Below are 16,257 nucleotides of genomic sequence, written 5' to 3'. Positions count from 1 at the left end.
GATGTATTAAAATATTGTATAGTTTTTTAGAACTTTTATACAGGACGTTCATGTAAAAATGTATAGCACACTAAGTCCTGTTGTTGGCTACGATATTAGACCTTGATCTCAAATTTTAAATAAATAATTTATATTTGGACTAAACTATTGTGATTATTTATCGACTGAAAAATAGATTACTTTAATAACAAAAAAAAAAAAAAAAATAGGTTAATAAAATTGTGTTTTGTGATAAAAAATTTGATCGTATCTCACAAAGACAATGTATTACCTTGATCAAGATTTTGAATTTATGCTCGCTTAGCTGAGGAATTACAAAGAATCTTCTCTTCATGTATTTATGAATCGTAAACGCTGATATTTTCGAGAGACTTCTCTCTATGCATTGTAAACATGAAATTAAAACATTGTTCAAAAATGATTGACTTGCAGGTTATAAATTTTTTTTAATTTGAGCTAGAACAAAAATTTTAATTTTATTATAAATTTCACTTTAGTAAAATAAATCAGATTGATACAGACCAAACAAAGCACTTAAGATAATAAGGCAAAAGTTAGAAACCAATTGACCTTTTTTTTTCATTTTGTACAATTTTTATTTACTTACTGTTACAATAATTGAACAAAAAATAGAATAAGCTATTATTTCAGTCGCTTGATGATTATTAGATATCGAAAATCAGTCAACTGAATGCCGAAGTACAGAAAAATATCTTATAATAGTAAATATTTCCAAAAAATAGACAATAGAGTTGTCTTAAGATGAGGAAACGTCGACGAAATGACTTTCGGATACTAAATAAGACATTAACGTTAAAAATATCGTTCAAACTCCTTTGATATGTAACAAAGGTGTTCGACTTTAATTTTTTTTCCGCCCTCTCGGCGCTAGATAATGACAGTATAAGTCATGTTTAAATTTACTTTTTTCAGCAAAAGTTTTACTTTGTCGCCTTCAAACTCACAGACTATAATTTAAAAATCTATTTCCGTTGTTTAAAATTGAATTTTGCATAATAAATAAAGTGAAAATTATACATTAAACGCCTTACGAAATTACATTTAATATTTTTCTGAAAATTATTCACTAAATTATAGTCTCTTTTCGCGTGAACAAAACTCTCCGAGGAAAGAAATATTAATCTAAAATAAACTTCTCGGAAATAGTATATTTATGGAACCTATAGAGAAAAAAAAATACGGGGGTTGATCGTAAAAATAGATGATACTGTATTTGAAATAAACGACATGTACCAGAAGTTCACAAATGTACTATCCATAGTTCTAAGGTGAAAACTCAGAAGTAAAAGAGTATCAAATATGAGACATAGTCTTTGTAATAGTATTTGTTCAAAACAATATAATAATTTTTTATTTTTGCTGAGAAAAACAAAAATTTTATTAAGTAGAGAAGTCATTGTATTCGGTCCACTTTTCGAAAATCAAGTTTCCATCACTTAATTGTTTTGTGAACTACGTGATTTGTATTTGTATGAACCACCTCTTATCGTAAATATAATTTAGAACACAAGTTATTCTTTAATATAAAATCATTTTTACCCGGCGACCTCCACCGGTTGTTTTCAAATTCTGTGGAAGTGATTTTTATATATAAAAAAAAAAAAAAAAATGAATTCTCCGAAAATTTGAGCTCCTCATATCATTTCATTATGGAGTGATTTTTTTTAAACTTGTTATTTACATAGTTAGAAATAAATTTTAACTTCATCTTGCTCCAAAATTTAATGAGAACTGAAGTACTTATCATTTTCCATTTAAGAAATAATTTTTTAATAACCTTTTATAATATATAATAAGAACTTATATAAGAATTATTTACACTGATAAAGTCAGCTTGATCTAAAAAAAATCTCTAACTAAGAAAGACTTTCCAAGAAATTGATAATCTTAAATCAAGAAAAAATTTTTGGCTTCAAGAATAGGTTTTTACTCAACAAGATCATGATTTGCTTACAAATCATTTTCTAGTTACAAAATTTTTCTCTTGAGTCAAGCTAACTTATTTATCAATATAAAACGATTCGATGTATTCAAACTGAACTCCTCTTCATCTCAAAAACAATACTTTTCGTACACGATTCAAAATAAGTAAGCCCGAAAAAAAAGTTAATTTGATTTCAGAAAATTCTTTTGAAGACCAAATTAGCTTTAGTAACTCTTGAACCATAAAACATTTTCATTTTGTTTAATAAAAAAAAAAATTGTTAGTGAAAATTTTTTAAAACATTTAGAATCAATTATTAAGCTCGAAGTGAATTTTTCCAACTCAATTGTCACTAAGACTTTTATTTTTTCCAAGCTTACTTCAATTTCGCGATTACCTTGAGATTGCAAACATTTTAATAAATTTTTTTCTTTGATAATTCGAAAATTAGGAAAAAATTCTTAACGTTATATTTTTATCATTTTAGAGCAATAGTAATTTACGCATCTCGGAAGGAAAGTAGGACAATTCAACCACCGTCTAAAACTACCTCCCGAGCCGAACGCGAATCTCTTAATTTATAGAAAGCATTTAAGAAGGTTCATGTATAGATGGACAACCAGTCGGAATTTGTCGTATAATTATATATCAATCTTCATGACTTGTTTTTTTTTGGAACGAAGTTCCTTATCCCGCGTTGCGAAAGGGGGCTAGACGGAAAAAATTCATACGAAAAGTTGTCACGACACTTTTGGCTATTAGTCTACTGTCCCTACTACGAAGTGTTTGGCAACAAAATTCTAAACCGGACAAACTTAATTAATTTTTATGTAAAAAAATGTGAGGAATTCAATGGTGCTATTTGCCAAACTGCATGAGTAACAGCAAATTAGTTATTAGCAAAAAGGTGTGCAAATCGATGCTAGGTCATACTTTAATCGCTATTTATATTATAGTTAATAAAGATGATTGCCTGAAATATTTTTTTTTGGCAAGCCCCATTATTGGTTCATACGAACCAACCATTTTTTTTTATAAAAATCAATTAATTATTAGTCCAAAATAATTAATAAACTTTTACAAGCGAATGCTAACAGCTGAGTGAGTTACCGACGCAGTCCGCGCAGCTCCGAGCGACTGGCGGTGATGCGCGCGCAACTGTTTCGTTCAAATCACCCTTCTAGGTGATGTCTCTGATAAAAATAATTTAACGTGATAATAATTATTTAATATTAAATTCAACTGATAGTTGTTACTATTTTTACTTTTTATATTGAAATTATACTCATTCAATATTTAAGTATAAAAATTTTAATTAATTATCAGTAAATATTACTGCAAAAAAATCATTTATACTTACTAATACCAGGAAACTTAGACATCATTCTATTTTTAAGCCACGAACAGTTACTAAAATCTTTTATATAATTACAAAGCTCGATAAATATTTAAAAAATTCTGAAATTAAGTAAAGTATTATAAGTGTAAAAGTAAATTTCTGATTTTAATTTGACAAAGCTACAATATATTTTAATTTGTTTTTAATGACGACGTTAAAAACTAATTATAATATTGCAAATAGTTAATTATAGTATAAGTTAGTATAAATGGTTTTCGTAGTTATTTTTATACTTAAATAATTATTATCACGTTAAATTATTTTATCAGAGACATCACCTAGAAGAGTGATTTGAACGAAACAGTTGCGCGCGCATCACCGCCAGTCGCTCGGAGCTGCGCGGACTGCGTCGGTAACTCACTCAGCTGTTAGCATTCGCTTGTAAAAGTTTATTAATTATTTTGGACTAATAATTAATTGATTTTATAAAAATGGTTGGTTCGTATGAACCAATAATGGGGCTTGCCAAAAAAAAATATTTCAGGCAATCATCTTTATTAACTATAATATAAATAGCGATTAAAGTATGACCTAGCATCGATTTGCACACCTTTTTGCTAATAACTAATTTGCTGTTACTCATGCAGTTTGGCAAATAGCACCATGGAATTCCTCACATTTTTTTACATAAAAATCAATTAAGTTTGTCCGGTTTAGAATTTTGTTGCCAAACACCTCGTAGTAGGGACAGTAGACTATATAGTAAGCTATTATAAGCCGTGCGGCGTGCGCATGTTTCTCTGTCTGTCTCTCTCTCTCTCTCTTATAGAAAGCAAGCCAGTTCCCTGATAGCCACACTTACTATAAAAATACTTGTAGTATAGGAAGTTTAGTCAAAGTTAACGTTAACTTTACTCCAAGACTTGTACAGTAAAGCTTATATACAATTTGTGTTGAAATTGTATAGTAACTTAACGTCGGAAGATTTTTTAATGAAAAATTACTGTAACTTTAACTGTAAAATTTATAGAAAAATCAATGTTGCTTCAAGTTATATTTATTTGGACCTTCAAGTTGATTAGAAAACCATGATTTAAAAAAGTTTTTTGCAAGTTAATTGTCAATCACTTCTTATAAAAAATTAATGAAAAATAATAGGACGATAAATAAAAATTTTAATGCTTTGTAAATAATTTCATAAAAGGTTTCAGAGTATTTTTATATTTAAGAAAATTAAACATCCTATAATTTCAGATATTTATTTTTATTAATAAATTATTAAAACATTTTTTAACATTTTTAAAGCTAAAAATGAAAATTAATCTAGCTGACATTTGATAATTTTAAGAATTTTTTTTAACAAGTAAATTATGGTAAAAAATAATTAGAAAAATGAATTGACATGTAGAAATTTACAAAAATTAATAATGCAATTTTTTATAAATAATTTTTTGGAACAAATTTATTTGTTAAAAAAAATTAAAAAATAGTCAAGTGACTGCTTACTTTAATGTCATAGCTAAAAACAAAAAACTTTTAAATTTAATTAACTCACATACGTTATATTCATAACTGCAAATACAATTTTACATTTTATCTATATATTATATATATAAAAATAAATTGCTGTGCGTTAGTCTCGCTAAAACTTAAAAACGGCTGGACCGATTTTCAAAATTTTTTTTTCCTTTTGTTCGCTATAGTTCAGAGATGATTCAATAAAAAATTTTTTTTCGAAAACTCGACAGTTCAGCTAAAAAAATCATTATCATTAATCATCATCAAATAATAAAAAAATATAAAAATAAATTGCTGTGCGTTAGTCTCGCTAAAGCTCAAAAACGGGTGGACCGATTTCAAAAATTTTCTTTTTGTTATGTTCGCTATAGTTCAGGGATGTTTTCAAAAGAATAAAATTTTTGGATGTTTTCAAAAGAATAAAATTAGAGAGCTTGCCTCGTAACCAATCTACCCGGGTTCGACTCCCCGGTCGAACTATAAAATATTGTTTTTTTTGTTATGTACGTCCCCCACGGAAAAAGTATATATTTTAATTTTAGTATATATTCTAAATATATTCCGGATATAGCCCGTTTTGCCCAAGGAATATATTTCAAAAGTATATAATATATTCAGTATATATACGATGGATCAGACCATAGATTTGACGACAAACCAGACTATAGACCAGAGAAAAATTTGGAGTAAAACGGAATACAAGTGAGTGCATGCCCATATATTCCGGAATATATTCCTTGGGCAAAACGGGTTATATTCGGAATATATTCTCGGATATATTCTGGAATATATTTCAGAATATATACTTTTTCCGTGCGGGGTAGTAAAAAATTTTTACTGTGCTTCGTTTTTTTACCGATAAATTACCTACCGATGTAAAAAAGAAACAAATTCTGATAATCTGCCATATCAATAAGTGTTTTGTTCAACTTCACTAAAAGTTCATATTAAGACTTGTACTACAAGATATTGAGAAAAGTTAAACTGAATTTCCGGCACTAGATTGTGCATAAGTTGGATTGCATTTTAACGTTAACTTTTACGATTGGATAGCTATCAGGGTTATTTTCGTTTCTTCTTTCTAAATAAAATAAAATTTTATGACAATTTCTTCACTAATTAATCGAAAGGAACTTCGTTCCATCCGGGTGTCCCTTGACACCTCTCAAGTTTTTTTTTTTTCGTATTTTAATTACAAATAAAAGTTCACATTGTATAATATATCTTCGGAATTAAATAACAATGACAAATATAAATTATAAGACAATACATGATTCTATGTGATCATATCAGATGTTATAGGACCAATTTTCTTGTTATCAGAATCACACATGATTTTATGTAGTACCTTTTTTATATGATCATAGATTTTTTTTCCGGGCCAATTTTTCACAGTGTAGAATAAATTATACATTACAATGATCTATTCAATCTTTACCTGAAAACGACATGTTGCTAAATTTACATGTTTTTCTTCACTAAGGAATATTCAGCGAAAAGAAATATTAATCTAAACTATACTTTACGGGACTACAAGTTACATGAAAATTATGGAGAAAGATAAATACGAGGATTGATAGTAAAAATAGATAAAACAATTAAAAAAAAAATATGATATACATCAAAAGCTCATAACTGTACTTTTCACGATCTTGAGATGAAAACTTAAAAAAAAAAGATTTTTTAATGAGAGAAATTGCCTTTGTAGTTGTAAAAATATTTCAGTATTTATTTGCTAACTGGGATAATTACTATATAATAATTAATTATAAATTGTTTTTAGATGCAGTGGATATTGGCCAATGATTTCATCAACCAAAACAATTTTTAAAATATTAAATTATCTATTACGTATCTTTAATTTAACTGTATTTTTGTTTTTGACGTCGATTATAATCGGTGACGCAATTTCTAATTTTGATGACTTATCGCTCATCACAGATAACTTATGTTTTTTAATCGGCTGCTTTGAAGTTGCATCGAAGGCATTCAAGTTCACTACTGAATACAAAAATATTATGCTATTGATCAAAGATATTTATGAACCATTTGATATGCTCAGAACTATGGATAGTAAGTATGACGATTATCAAAATACAATAATTTATAAATCTTTTTATATTACACTTGATTCCGACTTATCACGATGTCTAGTTATCTGTTTATGCAAATTATCAATAAGCTTGAACCGGAAAACTTATGAGTTGACAATTTTTCCACGACTTTCGAATTTCTCGACAGTATAATGAGTAATTTACCCGAGAAAAAATATTTATATATATTTATATATAAATTAGTTATATATATTTAGATATAAATTAGTTATATATATTTATATATAAATTAGTTATATATGATTATTTATGAAAATGGCGAAATATAATCATATATAATTATGTATAATTATACAGTGCAACCTTGATATAACGAAACTCAAGGGAAATATAAATTATTCGTTATATCGAGTTATTCGTAACAGTGAGGTTTGTTATATCGAGGTTAGATTAAACTCGATTCGTTATAACAAGGTAAGAAAATTTCCATTAATAACCCAATCACTAATCACCAAAGTTAAGCAGCATTGAGCGAAGTTAGTAGTTAGATGGGTGACTGCTGGTGTTACAGCCGTAAAATTATGTATAAAATTATCAATTAGAAGTTATAATATATAATTAAATATTGTTATGTATAGTTATATATGATTATATATAATTAGACCTGGACAATTTTTGGATCCAATCATATATAGATCATTTTCATCAGGAAATAACAACTCATTTAAATCAAAACACAGAATTTATTATTTGAAAACATTTAAATCAGTTGAAAATCAAAATAGAAATCGTTATCAATGCATAAGCATAGAATATAAACATAAAATGTAAGCGTAAGAAATTAATAACACGATTTAAAAATAATGATATTAGCTTAATCTTCATTTTTTGATTCTTTACTCGAAAAAAGGTCATAATTGAATTTTCGTTATATTGAGGTTGTTTGAAAAATATATTCGTAATATAAAGGTATATTTTACATAGACTCTTATGAGCAGTTCTGGGGGATTTTGAAAAATTCGTTAAATCGAGAAATTCGTTATATTGAGGTTACACTGTATATGAAACTATATAATCTTGCTTGGTCGTATATTGCTCCATATATAGTCATATATAATTATATATGATTATGTATAACCTCATATACAATTCCATATATAATCATGTATAGTCATATATGATTATATACAATTATATATGATTATATAGAAACATTTTTTCTCGAGTATGTAGCTATAATTTCCATTAAATCGAAAATATGGTTTGTTAGATGTTTCTTTCGACAGAATATTATTTTATTATCTATCATGCGTGTGCAAATAACACTTAAATCGAATATTTTGTAAATTTTTCAATAAATTTATAGGTTTTTCAAATAATTTAAAATTTGTGATTGGAATAGCCTGTAAGTCTCAGGGTACAAAATTTGAATTATTGAAATACTTGGTACTCACATTAAATTATGTTGCTATTTTGACTAAAGTCAAAATATATAAATTATAAAAAGGCCATTCGGCAGCCGAAATGGAAGTAGATTTCATAATGAATAAAAAAAAAAAACTACTAAAATTGTATACAAAAAAAAATCATTGAGAATGAGGATAAAAATATAAATAGATTTTTATGAGACATGTTGGACAAATTAATCAAAAAAACGACTGCAAGAGTAAAATTTCATTGAAAACCTACAGACGAATAGGTTATTTTAAATTTAGGAGAATAAAATGGTATGAAAATTGAAGCTCATTTAATGGGCTAAAAATGCAATTTACAAAAATTCGATAAGTTATTTCATTCAAAAGTTATGCGCGAAAGAATCTGCCAAAAAATAAATTTTTATGATTTTGAAAATTTTGAAACCTTGCAATTTCTGAACTGCTTGACCGATTATAATCTCATCTTTGAACTTATAAGCTCATCTTTGAACTTGGCCTTGGTATTCGTCTAAAAAGTTAGACTAATTTTTAATTTTTTACATTAAATTTTTATTTATTAAATTCTTTAAATTTTAATTTTTACTTATTATTTATTTCCACACATTATTGTCGGTATGAGCACTCATACCATCCTTGGGTGAATATATCTAACAATTAAAAATCTTTATTTTTAATTTAAGATTAAGCAAAGATGTTACATTCTTTACTCAGTGAGACTTTTTTCGGCCACCGAAAAAATAATAACTCAGAAAATGCTCAGACCAGGAATCGAACCTGGATCTTTTGGTATCGCGCCAACTGCTCTATATATATATATATATATATATATATATATATATATATATATATATATATATATATATATATACATACATACATACATACATATATAAACTTTTGAACTAATGGTATTTTTTGAACCAGCTTAACGAATTGAGTCAGAAAATAACAAAATTTTTCAAAAGTTGCGCCATGAGGACAAATGCAATAGTTAGATTTCTATGAAATCTACTAAAAAATATAAGGCGTTTTATATGCTTTTCAGGAGTATTTATTCATAATTCGTAATTTTCGGCAGTCACATAATGACTGCAAGTTACTAATTTATAAATATTTACTTGACATTTTCAAATAATTGTGACATTAATGCTTGTAAAATGTTGTTAAACATGAGTAATTTTATTTTTTACAGATCTAGAAGTGATGACACAAATTAACAGCTTAGCCCGATTTGAAATCAAACAAGCTTCTATATTGATTGGTCTCGTTACTTTGTTAGTAATAGCTCGTATTTTTGGCGCTGACCGAACAACCAAACAATTTCCAGTCCGTGCTTATTTTCCATTTGACTCATCTACATCCCCCCGTTATCAATTACTGTACCTTGCAGTATCCTACGGTGTTATTTTTATAGACTTTTCTTTGTTTGCATTCGACATGGTAATCGTTGTGATAATGAGGTACTTAACCTTCCATTTGAAAATATTGTTAGCTAATTACAGACACTGCCACGTTAAACCAATCGAAACTATCGATGGCAATTTATCGTCCGACCTAAAAGTGATTGGAAAATATGACGCAATAACGCATGCAAATAATGAAGACGATGATGATCAAAAAGAAGATATTGAAAACTTTGTATTTTTTAAACTTAACAATGAAGATGTAAATAAAATAAATAGTTTCGATTGGAGATTGAAGCAATGCATCATGCATCATCAGAAAATAGTAAAGATGACGACAATTCTTAACGACTGCTTCAGTTTTTGTGTTGTTATTCAAATTATGGCTAGTACTATATTAATATGTCTGAACGGATTTCAAATTTTGTTAGTAAGTAATAATATTTAACTTGTAATTTTTTTGATAATTGCACGCCTCATACCTCATGCATTATAAAATTCATTTTTAGTAAAAATTAAATGACCGTTATGAGGCGTCCACTTTGAAAATATTCCAAACTTTTTTATTAAATTTGCTAATAAATTAACTATAAGAAATTTTTTTAAAGAATAAAACATACTTTAATAAGGCTGGCAATAGCCTAATCGGCTCGGTACCTGCGTTTCGAAAGAGTGGGACCAGGGTTCGATTCCGGAACGCACCAATATTTTTCAGTGATTATAAATAAAGAATATGTGCGTTACGTTGCCAGCCTCTGTACCGGCCGGGTTTTCTGTGGTTTTCTCATATAGTTATTATTTAAGGCCGTAATGCAAATTCAGGTACCCTGGTTGGAGGGAACCATTGGGCAAGGCCTGGACCAGATCTTGGCCAGCCGTCATGCCAGTGTTCCAAGCCTTGGCATGAGGCTAGGGTGAGCCTCGGCTGACCACTGGGCGGACAATGGTCCGAGCCTTGGATGATGGCCATGTTCCAAGCCTTGGGAAACAAAAACACAAGGCTTGGGCCGAGTCTTGGGAAACAAATGGCCCAGGGCTCGGACCAAGCCTTGGGGAACTAATTTACCAGGACTAAAAAAAATGCAAACATTATTAAAAAATTAAATTTGATTTTAATTGTATTCGCGATTTTACGGTTTATTATCAGCTTTACATTATCGTATCTCGCGATTACACCAGATTACCTTGAAAAAATCTTTGCTCACGATGGGAATCGAACCTGGGTCACCCGCGTTGAAGTCTCGAACTGACTTCGCTGCACTTCGTAGTAACACTAACAGATTAGTTTTAGTTAAGTTAAACATCACTCAGTCATTTTGCTTTATTACATGATGTTCCATAATTAAAATTGAACTTATAACTGCTAAAAATTTTGTATAGTTCAGATAATATAATTTGTTGACAGAATACAGTTATGAAATGTTTTTTTTTTAATTCATTTGATTTCAACGAAATAATTAAATTTTCTATTACCAAAAATAAATACATGATCATAATTGAGTACATCTAAATTAAGAAATTGTCACTTTTAATTTATAGAAAAGTAACTACTTAGTATAATTTCATTCAATAATTTTTTTTTACGAAATGTTCTTACTATTATTTAAGATAATGTGACTATAAATAATGAATAATTGAAGCATTTTTTAGCGTTAGATTTTCTTCATAAAAAATTAATATTTTTTATCATTGAAAAAATTTTTCTATGATTCAATTAAAGCACCAAGCTAGTTCTGAATTTATATTTGGTCCGATAGTAATAACTTCCCAAGGCTCAATTTGGAAATATCGAACCATTGAGCCAAGTCTCAAGCTAGACCCGGGCCAAGCCTCGGGTGTCAGTGACTTCCCAAAACTATAGTTTCACTGATAGATATATTTGTATTAGAAGTAATTTGTTATATGTGTAAGAGAGTGATAAGCAAACTTACTTGTTAACAATTTTTTTCAATATTTTTTTTGTGGAGAAAAATAAACATTTTTAAAATATTCACAATATGTATCAGTATTTAATTTATCATTTTTTATTCACATGAAAACTATTTTTTGAGCAGCTTCGAGAGTTTTATACATTTTTCAGCAACAAAGAAATGATAGTTAGAAATAATTGGTCAACGATTAATAACTATATTTATTAAAATTTTTTTGTTGACAAGTCATTTATTAAATTCTTCTATCAGTGTTCGAAGCATTGGGCCAAGTATCGAACCGGGTTTAAGTCCGTGGTGATTTTTCAAGGCTTGGTTGAAATGTATCGAGACATTGGGCCAAGCATCGGAGCAGGCCTCGGCCAGTTGTAATCTCCCAAAGCTTGGTTCCAAAATATTGAACTATTGGGCCAAGCTTCGGGCCAGGCTTGGGCCAGTGGTGTACCCCAAGGCTCGACTTGAAAATGTCGAAACATTGGGCTGAGCCTCGGACCAGTCTTCGGCCAGTCGTGATCTCCCAAGGCTTGGTTCCAAAATATTGAACCATTGGGCCAAGCCTCGGGCCAGGCCTGGGCCACTGGTAACTTACCAAGGCTTGGCAAAGTAACAAATGGTCCAAGGCTGGGCCATTTGTCAGCATTGGCAAACCCTACCTGGGTACTGATTATAACGCGTAAGTCGGCCACAGTCGCAGCACATGTGTGTCGGGCATGAAAGAAAAAAATCCCGACATGCAGGGGAGTGGGGACGAAAAAAGAAGGTTGAGAGTTATAATGCCGGGGTTGAGAGATTATAATGCGGAGAAAAAAGTGGAGAGACAATAATTCCCCACGCTCCCTTGTAAAACACTCTACAGTGATACAAGTAAAACCAACCTCAACATACTTTAATAATAATAAAAATGATAGAAAATAAAGCTAATTCAAATTTTCTTATCTGTCTTTATCGTTACATCAAAGATTCTTAAATTTGTTGGTTAATTCATTACAATAGTATTTTTATACTCACTCATAATTTTATATAAATTCAATATTATCTATCCTAAAATATTCTTATGTAAAACATTCTAAATGTTTGTAGTTTAAACTGCACAATAATGTAAAAAATTCTTATATATATTTTCTCTTTGCCATTCGGCATTAGCCTTGGCATAATTGTTAATAAACTAAACTAAATCTTTGTTGAAATTCTACAGGCTAACAATGATACTCATTTATTTTTAAGACGAATTATGGCTATATTTATAGTTTTACTGCAACTATTTTTCTGGTGCTGGTATGGAAACAATATGAGCACCGTAGTAAGTTTTATTTTCATCAATAAAGACAATAATTTGAGTAAAATAATTCTGCTACAATAAAACTGCAATTCAATGGTTAATTAGGCAGATGCACTCACTTACAATCAATGGATGTGCGGTTGGGAAAATGAATTCAAACGAGGTGTGAGCAATTCCGTAACTACATCTATGATTCTATCACTGCGATCACTAGAACTACGAGCTATGGGCCTGGTTCCTTTATCGCTGCAAACATTTGTTTCGGTATAAAAATTTATCAAACAAAATTCATAATTTTGGATTATTTATTAAAAATATTTTTTTTTACAGGCTATGAAAACGTCATACTCGGTGTTAATACTTTTACTCACTGTAGTTGAAAACTGATTGAACTCAAGCAATAATTGCCCGCATGGAAAAGTATATATGCTCAAAACATATCCGAACATATATGTTGACATTTATTTTTTTTGCACAAAATATATTGTAACTTCTATAGCCCCATATAAATGTTATATAGGTATGTCACTTAGATGCCACAAAGATGCTGCATGTATTTTTTTGCTAACATATTATACTATACATGTCACATAGATGTCGCATACATTTTTCGCATAAATATATTTCCATTCAGGTGTAGTTTTAAATTACTAATAGCTTGTAGGATGAAGAAATAATATTTATAACAGAAGCAATATACGCTTATTTTTCTGTCATTTTTAAAATCCTTGTACCCTATAGTGCTAATTCCCTTGATACTTATTTTTTTAGGTATATCAATTTGATATTGTTCATGTATGATTAATCACTTATCACCCAAGTGAATCAACCCGAATCAAAAACAAAATTTACTTTTGAATTAAAATTTAAGTCAAGATCATATCTATTTTAATCTTTCCCCTATGAAAATTGAGTTTCAATCAGATCTCAACGTTTTAAGGTCACAGGAAGCTTCCCTGACTACCCCCGCGATTTTGTCACTATGCCTGTATGCATGCATGCATGCATGTGTGTGTGTGCGCGCGCGCGCGCGCGTATGTGTGTGTGTGTGTGTGTGTGTGTGTGTGTGTGTGTGTGTGTGTGTGTGTTTTATAGAGGTTAGAAAAAATACATTTACGTATGCCAGGGCTAGATGTTCGGCCTTGGTATGTTGGACTCAGATGTCAATACTGACTAAAAAAAAGGCCATTCGGCAGCCGAAATGGAAGTAGACTTCATAATTAATATAAAAAAAACTAGCAGGATGGTATACAAAAAAAATTAGGAAAACGGTTGACCCGGAAGGCTATCCCTGCAACTTCCCGCCAATTCCATACTTAGGCGCTTAAAATTGCACCAATGACGTTTTTGAGCTCTTCGAGCTCTAAAATACAATTTATGGGTTATTTTGAGCTCTCCGAGCTCAAAGAGATTGCTTTCCTATGCTTTTGAGCTCTTCGAGCTCAAAAGTCTGATAGAGATTTGATAAGACACTATTTTTTGAATTTTTAAACCGCAATAACTTTTGAATTAATCAACCGATTTTTACGCGGTTAGAAGCATTCGACGCAGTTTTTTAAGCTTCACAAAGAATCTTAAATTTTGAATTGATCGCGCTAGGAATTTTGGAGTTATTCCGAAAAAACACTTTTTTCGGTTTTCTTTCGTTCACGATATGTCTCGAACGAATCAACCAATTTTGACCGGACTGGTGGCGATCGACGTGGTTTTCTGAGGTTAAAAGCTGATTATTTTTTGGAATTGAACCATCAAGCCGTTTAAAAGTTATTCCAAAAAAACCACATTTGAAAAAATTTTTTTTTCCAGTTTTTTTAAGATTTCTCAAAATCTATTGATCTGAATCGGTCCAAATAGTTTTCAAAATCTAAGTTTAGTCAAGCCCTTTTGAATGGCACCAACCGCGATGAAATCGATCGAGCCGTTCAAAAGTTATAAGCGGTTCACACACACACACACACACACACACACACACACACACACACACACACACACACACACACACACACACATACACACACACACACACACACACACAGACACCGTGACAACCTCGCGGGGATAGTCAGGGAAGCTTCCTGTGACCTTCAAACGTCGAGATCTGATGAAAACTCGATTTCTGCAAAACGGGGTGAAAACAATAACTTCCCGATTTTTGAAAATCTTCGATTTTCTTAGCGGGAAGTTAAAAAAACAATGACATCAAAACAAATGCAAAAGTAAAATTTCATTAAATCTGTCTGAGAAAGTAGGTAATTTTTGGACTAGACTGATAATGAGGTATGCAAATGAAAGCTTACTTAATAAGCTTTCAGATGCAATTCGCAGAAATTAAATATGATATCTCATTTAATTGTTATTGCACGAAAATACGGTAAAAGTGGAAATTTTTGTAATTTTTGAAAATTTTTGAATCGCTCCCATTTTTAAACTAATCGACCGATTTCGCTCATCTTCGAACTTAACCTCGAAAATAGTCCTAAGAATAAGTATGTTACGTTTTATTAAGATCCGTACAGAATTGCGGGAGTTAGAGAAGAGACAAGGCCGGTTATATCGTATATATTAGACTGGGCCAAAAAAACTGACTATTTTTTTTTTCTATCGATACTGTGAAAATATCATTCATGATGATAAAAAAAAATTATTGTGCAAGTTTGAGTCCTTAATAATAATATTAAGGGGTGTATCGTTACGACTATTGATTTTTCAACAGTAATCGCATTTTTTACTCAAAATTCGTTAATTATCAATCTGAAAAATTTTAGCGATATGTATTCTTATAGGAAATTAAATTTCCTAAAAAAAAGTTATCTTTGTAAATTACTGTAAAACAAGCCGTTTCCTTGTAATCATGCCTTAAACAAAGATTTATTTTTTCAATTTTGCGTTTCAATTTTGGATTTTTGTAGCTACCAGAAATATCAATATTTTTACAATTTAAAATACTTATTTTCAAAGGAAATTTAATGCTCTACAAAAAAAGTCTTCTAACATTTTTGATTAAATTCACTCCTTTCAAAGTTATTCGACGTTGAAGTTAAATTCAAAAATAATTTATCGTTTTTTTCGCGTTACACATGATTTTTTCCTTTTGATTGAAAAATTTATGACTTTAATATTGAGAATAATTTTTTTTTGTTGGAAGACTAAATTTTTTTTATAAAATCATAATTTACCAATGTATTATTTTGCTTTTTAACGATTAATTATCGACATAAATTCATTTTTACTGTATTTAACTAACTCCAATAGTAAAATAAATTCGGTCCCTTTATTATAAATTATTTATTTGCCTAGTGACATACTTTTACTTACAGAAAAAAAATTGAATAATAAGTCAAAACAAATTAAATCA

The 16,257-nt window shown here is 29.5% G+C and overlaps 1 protein-coding gene across 4 annotated transcripts in view; it reads left to right on the top strand.

The window, feature by feature from the left end:
- The window catches only part of LOC123266699 (putative odorant receptor 92a), a 34,698-nt gene extending 21,089 nt beyond the window's left edge, over nucleotides 1–13,609 (top strand). The window contains exons 1-7 of one of the 4 annotated variants that reach the window (XM_044731070.1): nucleotides 849–1,289; nucleotides 6,586–6,875; nucleotides 9,485–10,125; nucleotides 12,819–12,923; nucleotides 13,008–13,166; nucleotides 13,233–13,322; nucleotides 13,423–13,609. In XM_044731070.1, the coding sequence (XP_044587005.1) occupies nucleotides 1,249–1,289; nucleotides 6,586–6,875; nucleotides 9,485–10,125; nucleotides 12,819–12,923; nucleotides 13,008–13,166; nucleotides 13,233–13,289 (1,293 nt within the window). In that variant the 5' untranslated portion in view covers nucleotides 849–1,248 and the 3' untranslated portion in view covers nucleotides 13,290–13,322; nucleotides 13,423–13,609. Of the gene's footprint in view, nucleotides 1–844; nucleotides 1,290–6,585; nucleotides 6,876–9,484; nucleotides 10,126–12,818; nucleotides 12,924–13,007; nucleotides 13,167–13,232 lie in introns of those variants that run through there. The other 3 variants (XM_044731069.1, XM_044731071.1, XM_044731073.1) reach the window with 3 other exon arrangements.
- Nucleotides 13,610–16,257: the final 2,648 nt, after the last annotated feature.

This window comes from Cotesia glomerata, linkage group LG6, assembly GCF_020080835.1.
Source record: "Cotesia glomerata isolate CgM1 linkage group LG6, MPM_Cglom_v2.3, whole genome shotgun sequence".
NCBI classification, from domain to species: Eukaryota; Metazoa; Arthropoda; class Insecta; order Hymenoptera; family Braconidae; genus Cotesia; species Cotesia glomerata.
The sequence above is the reverse complement of the archived record's forward strand: the minus strand, read 5'-3'. Positions and strand labels throughout refer to the sequence as shown.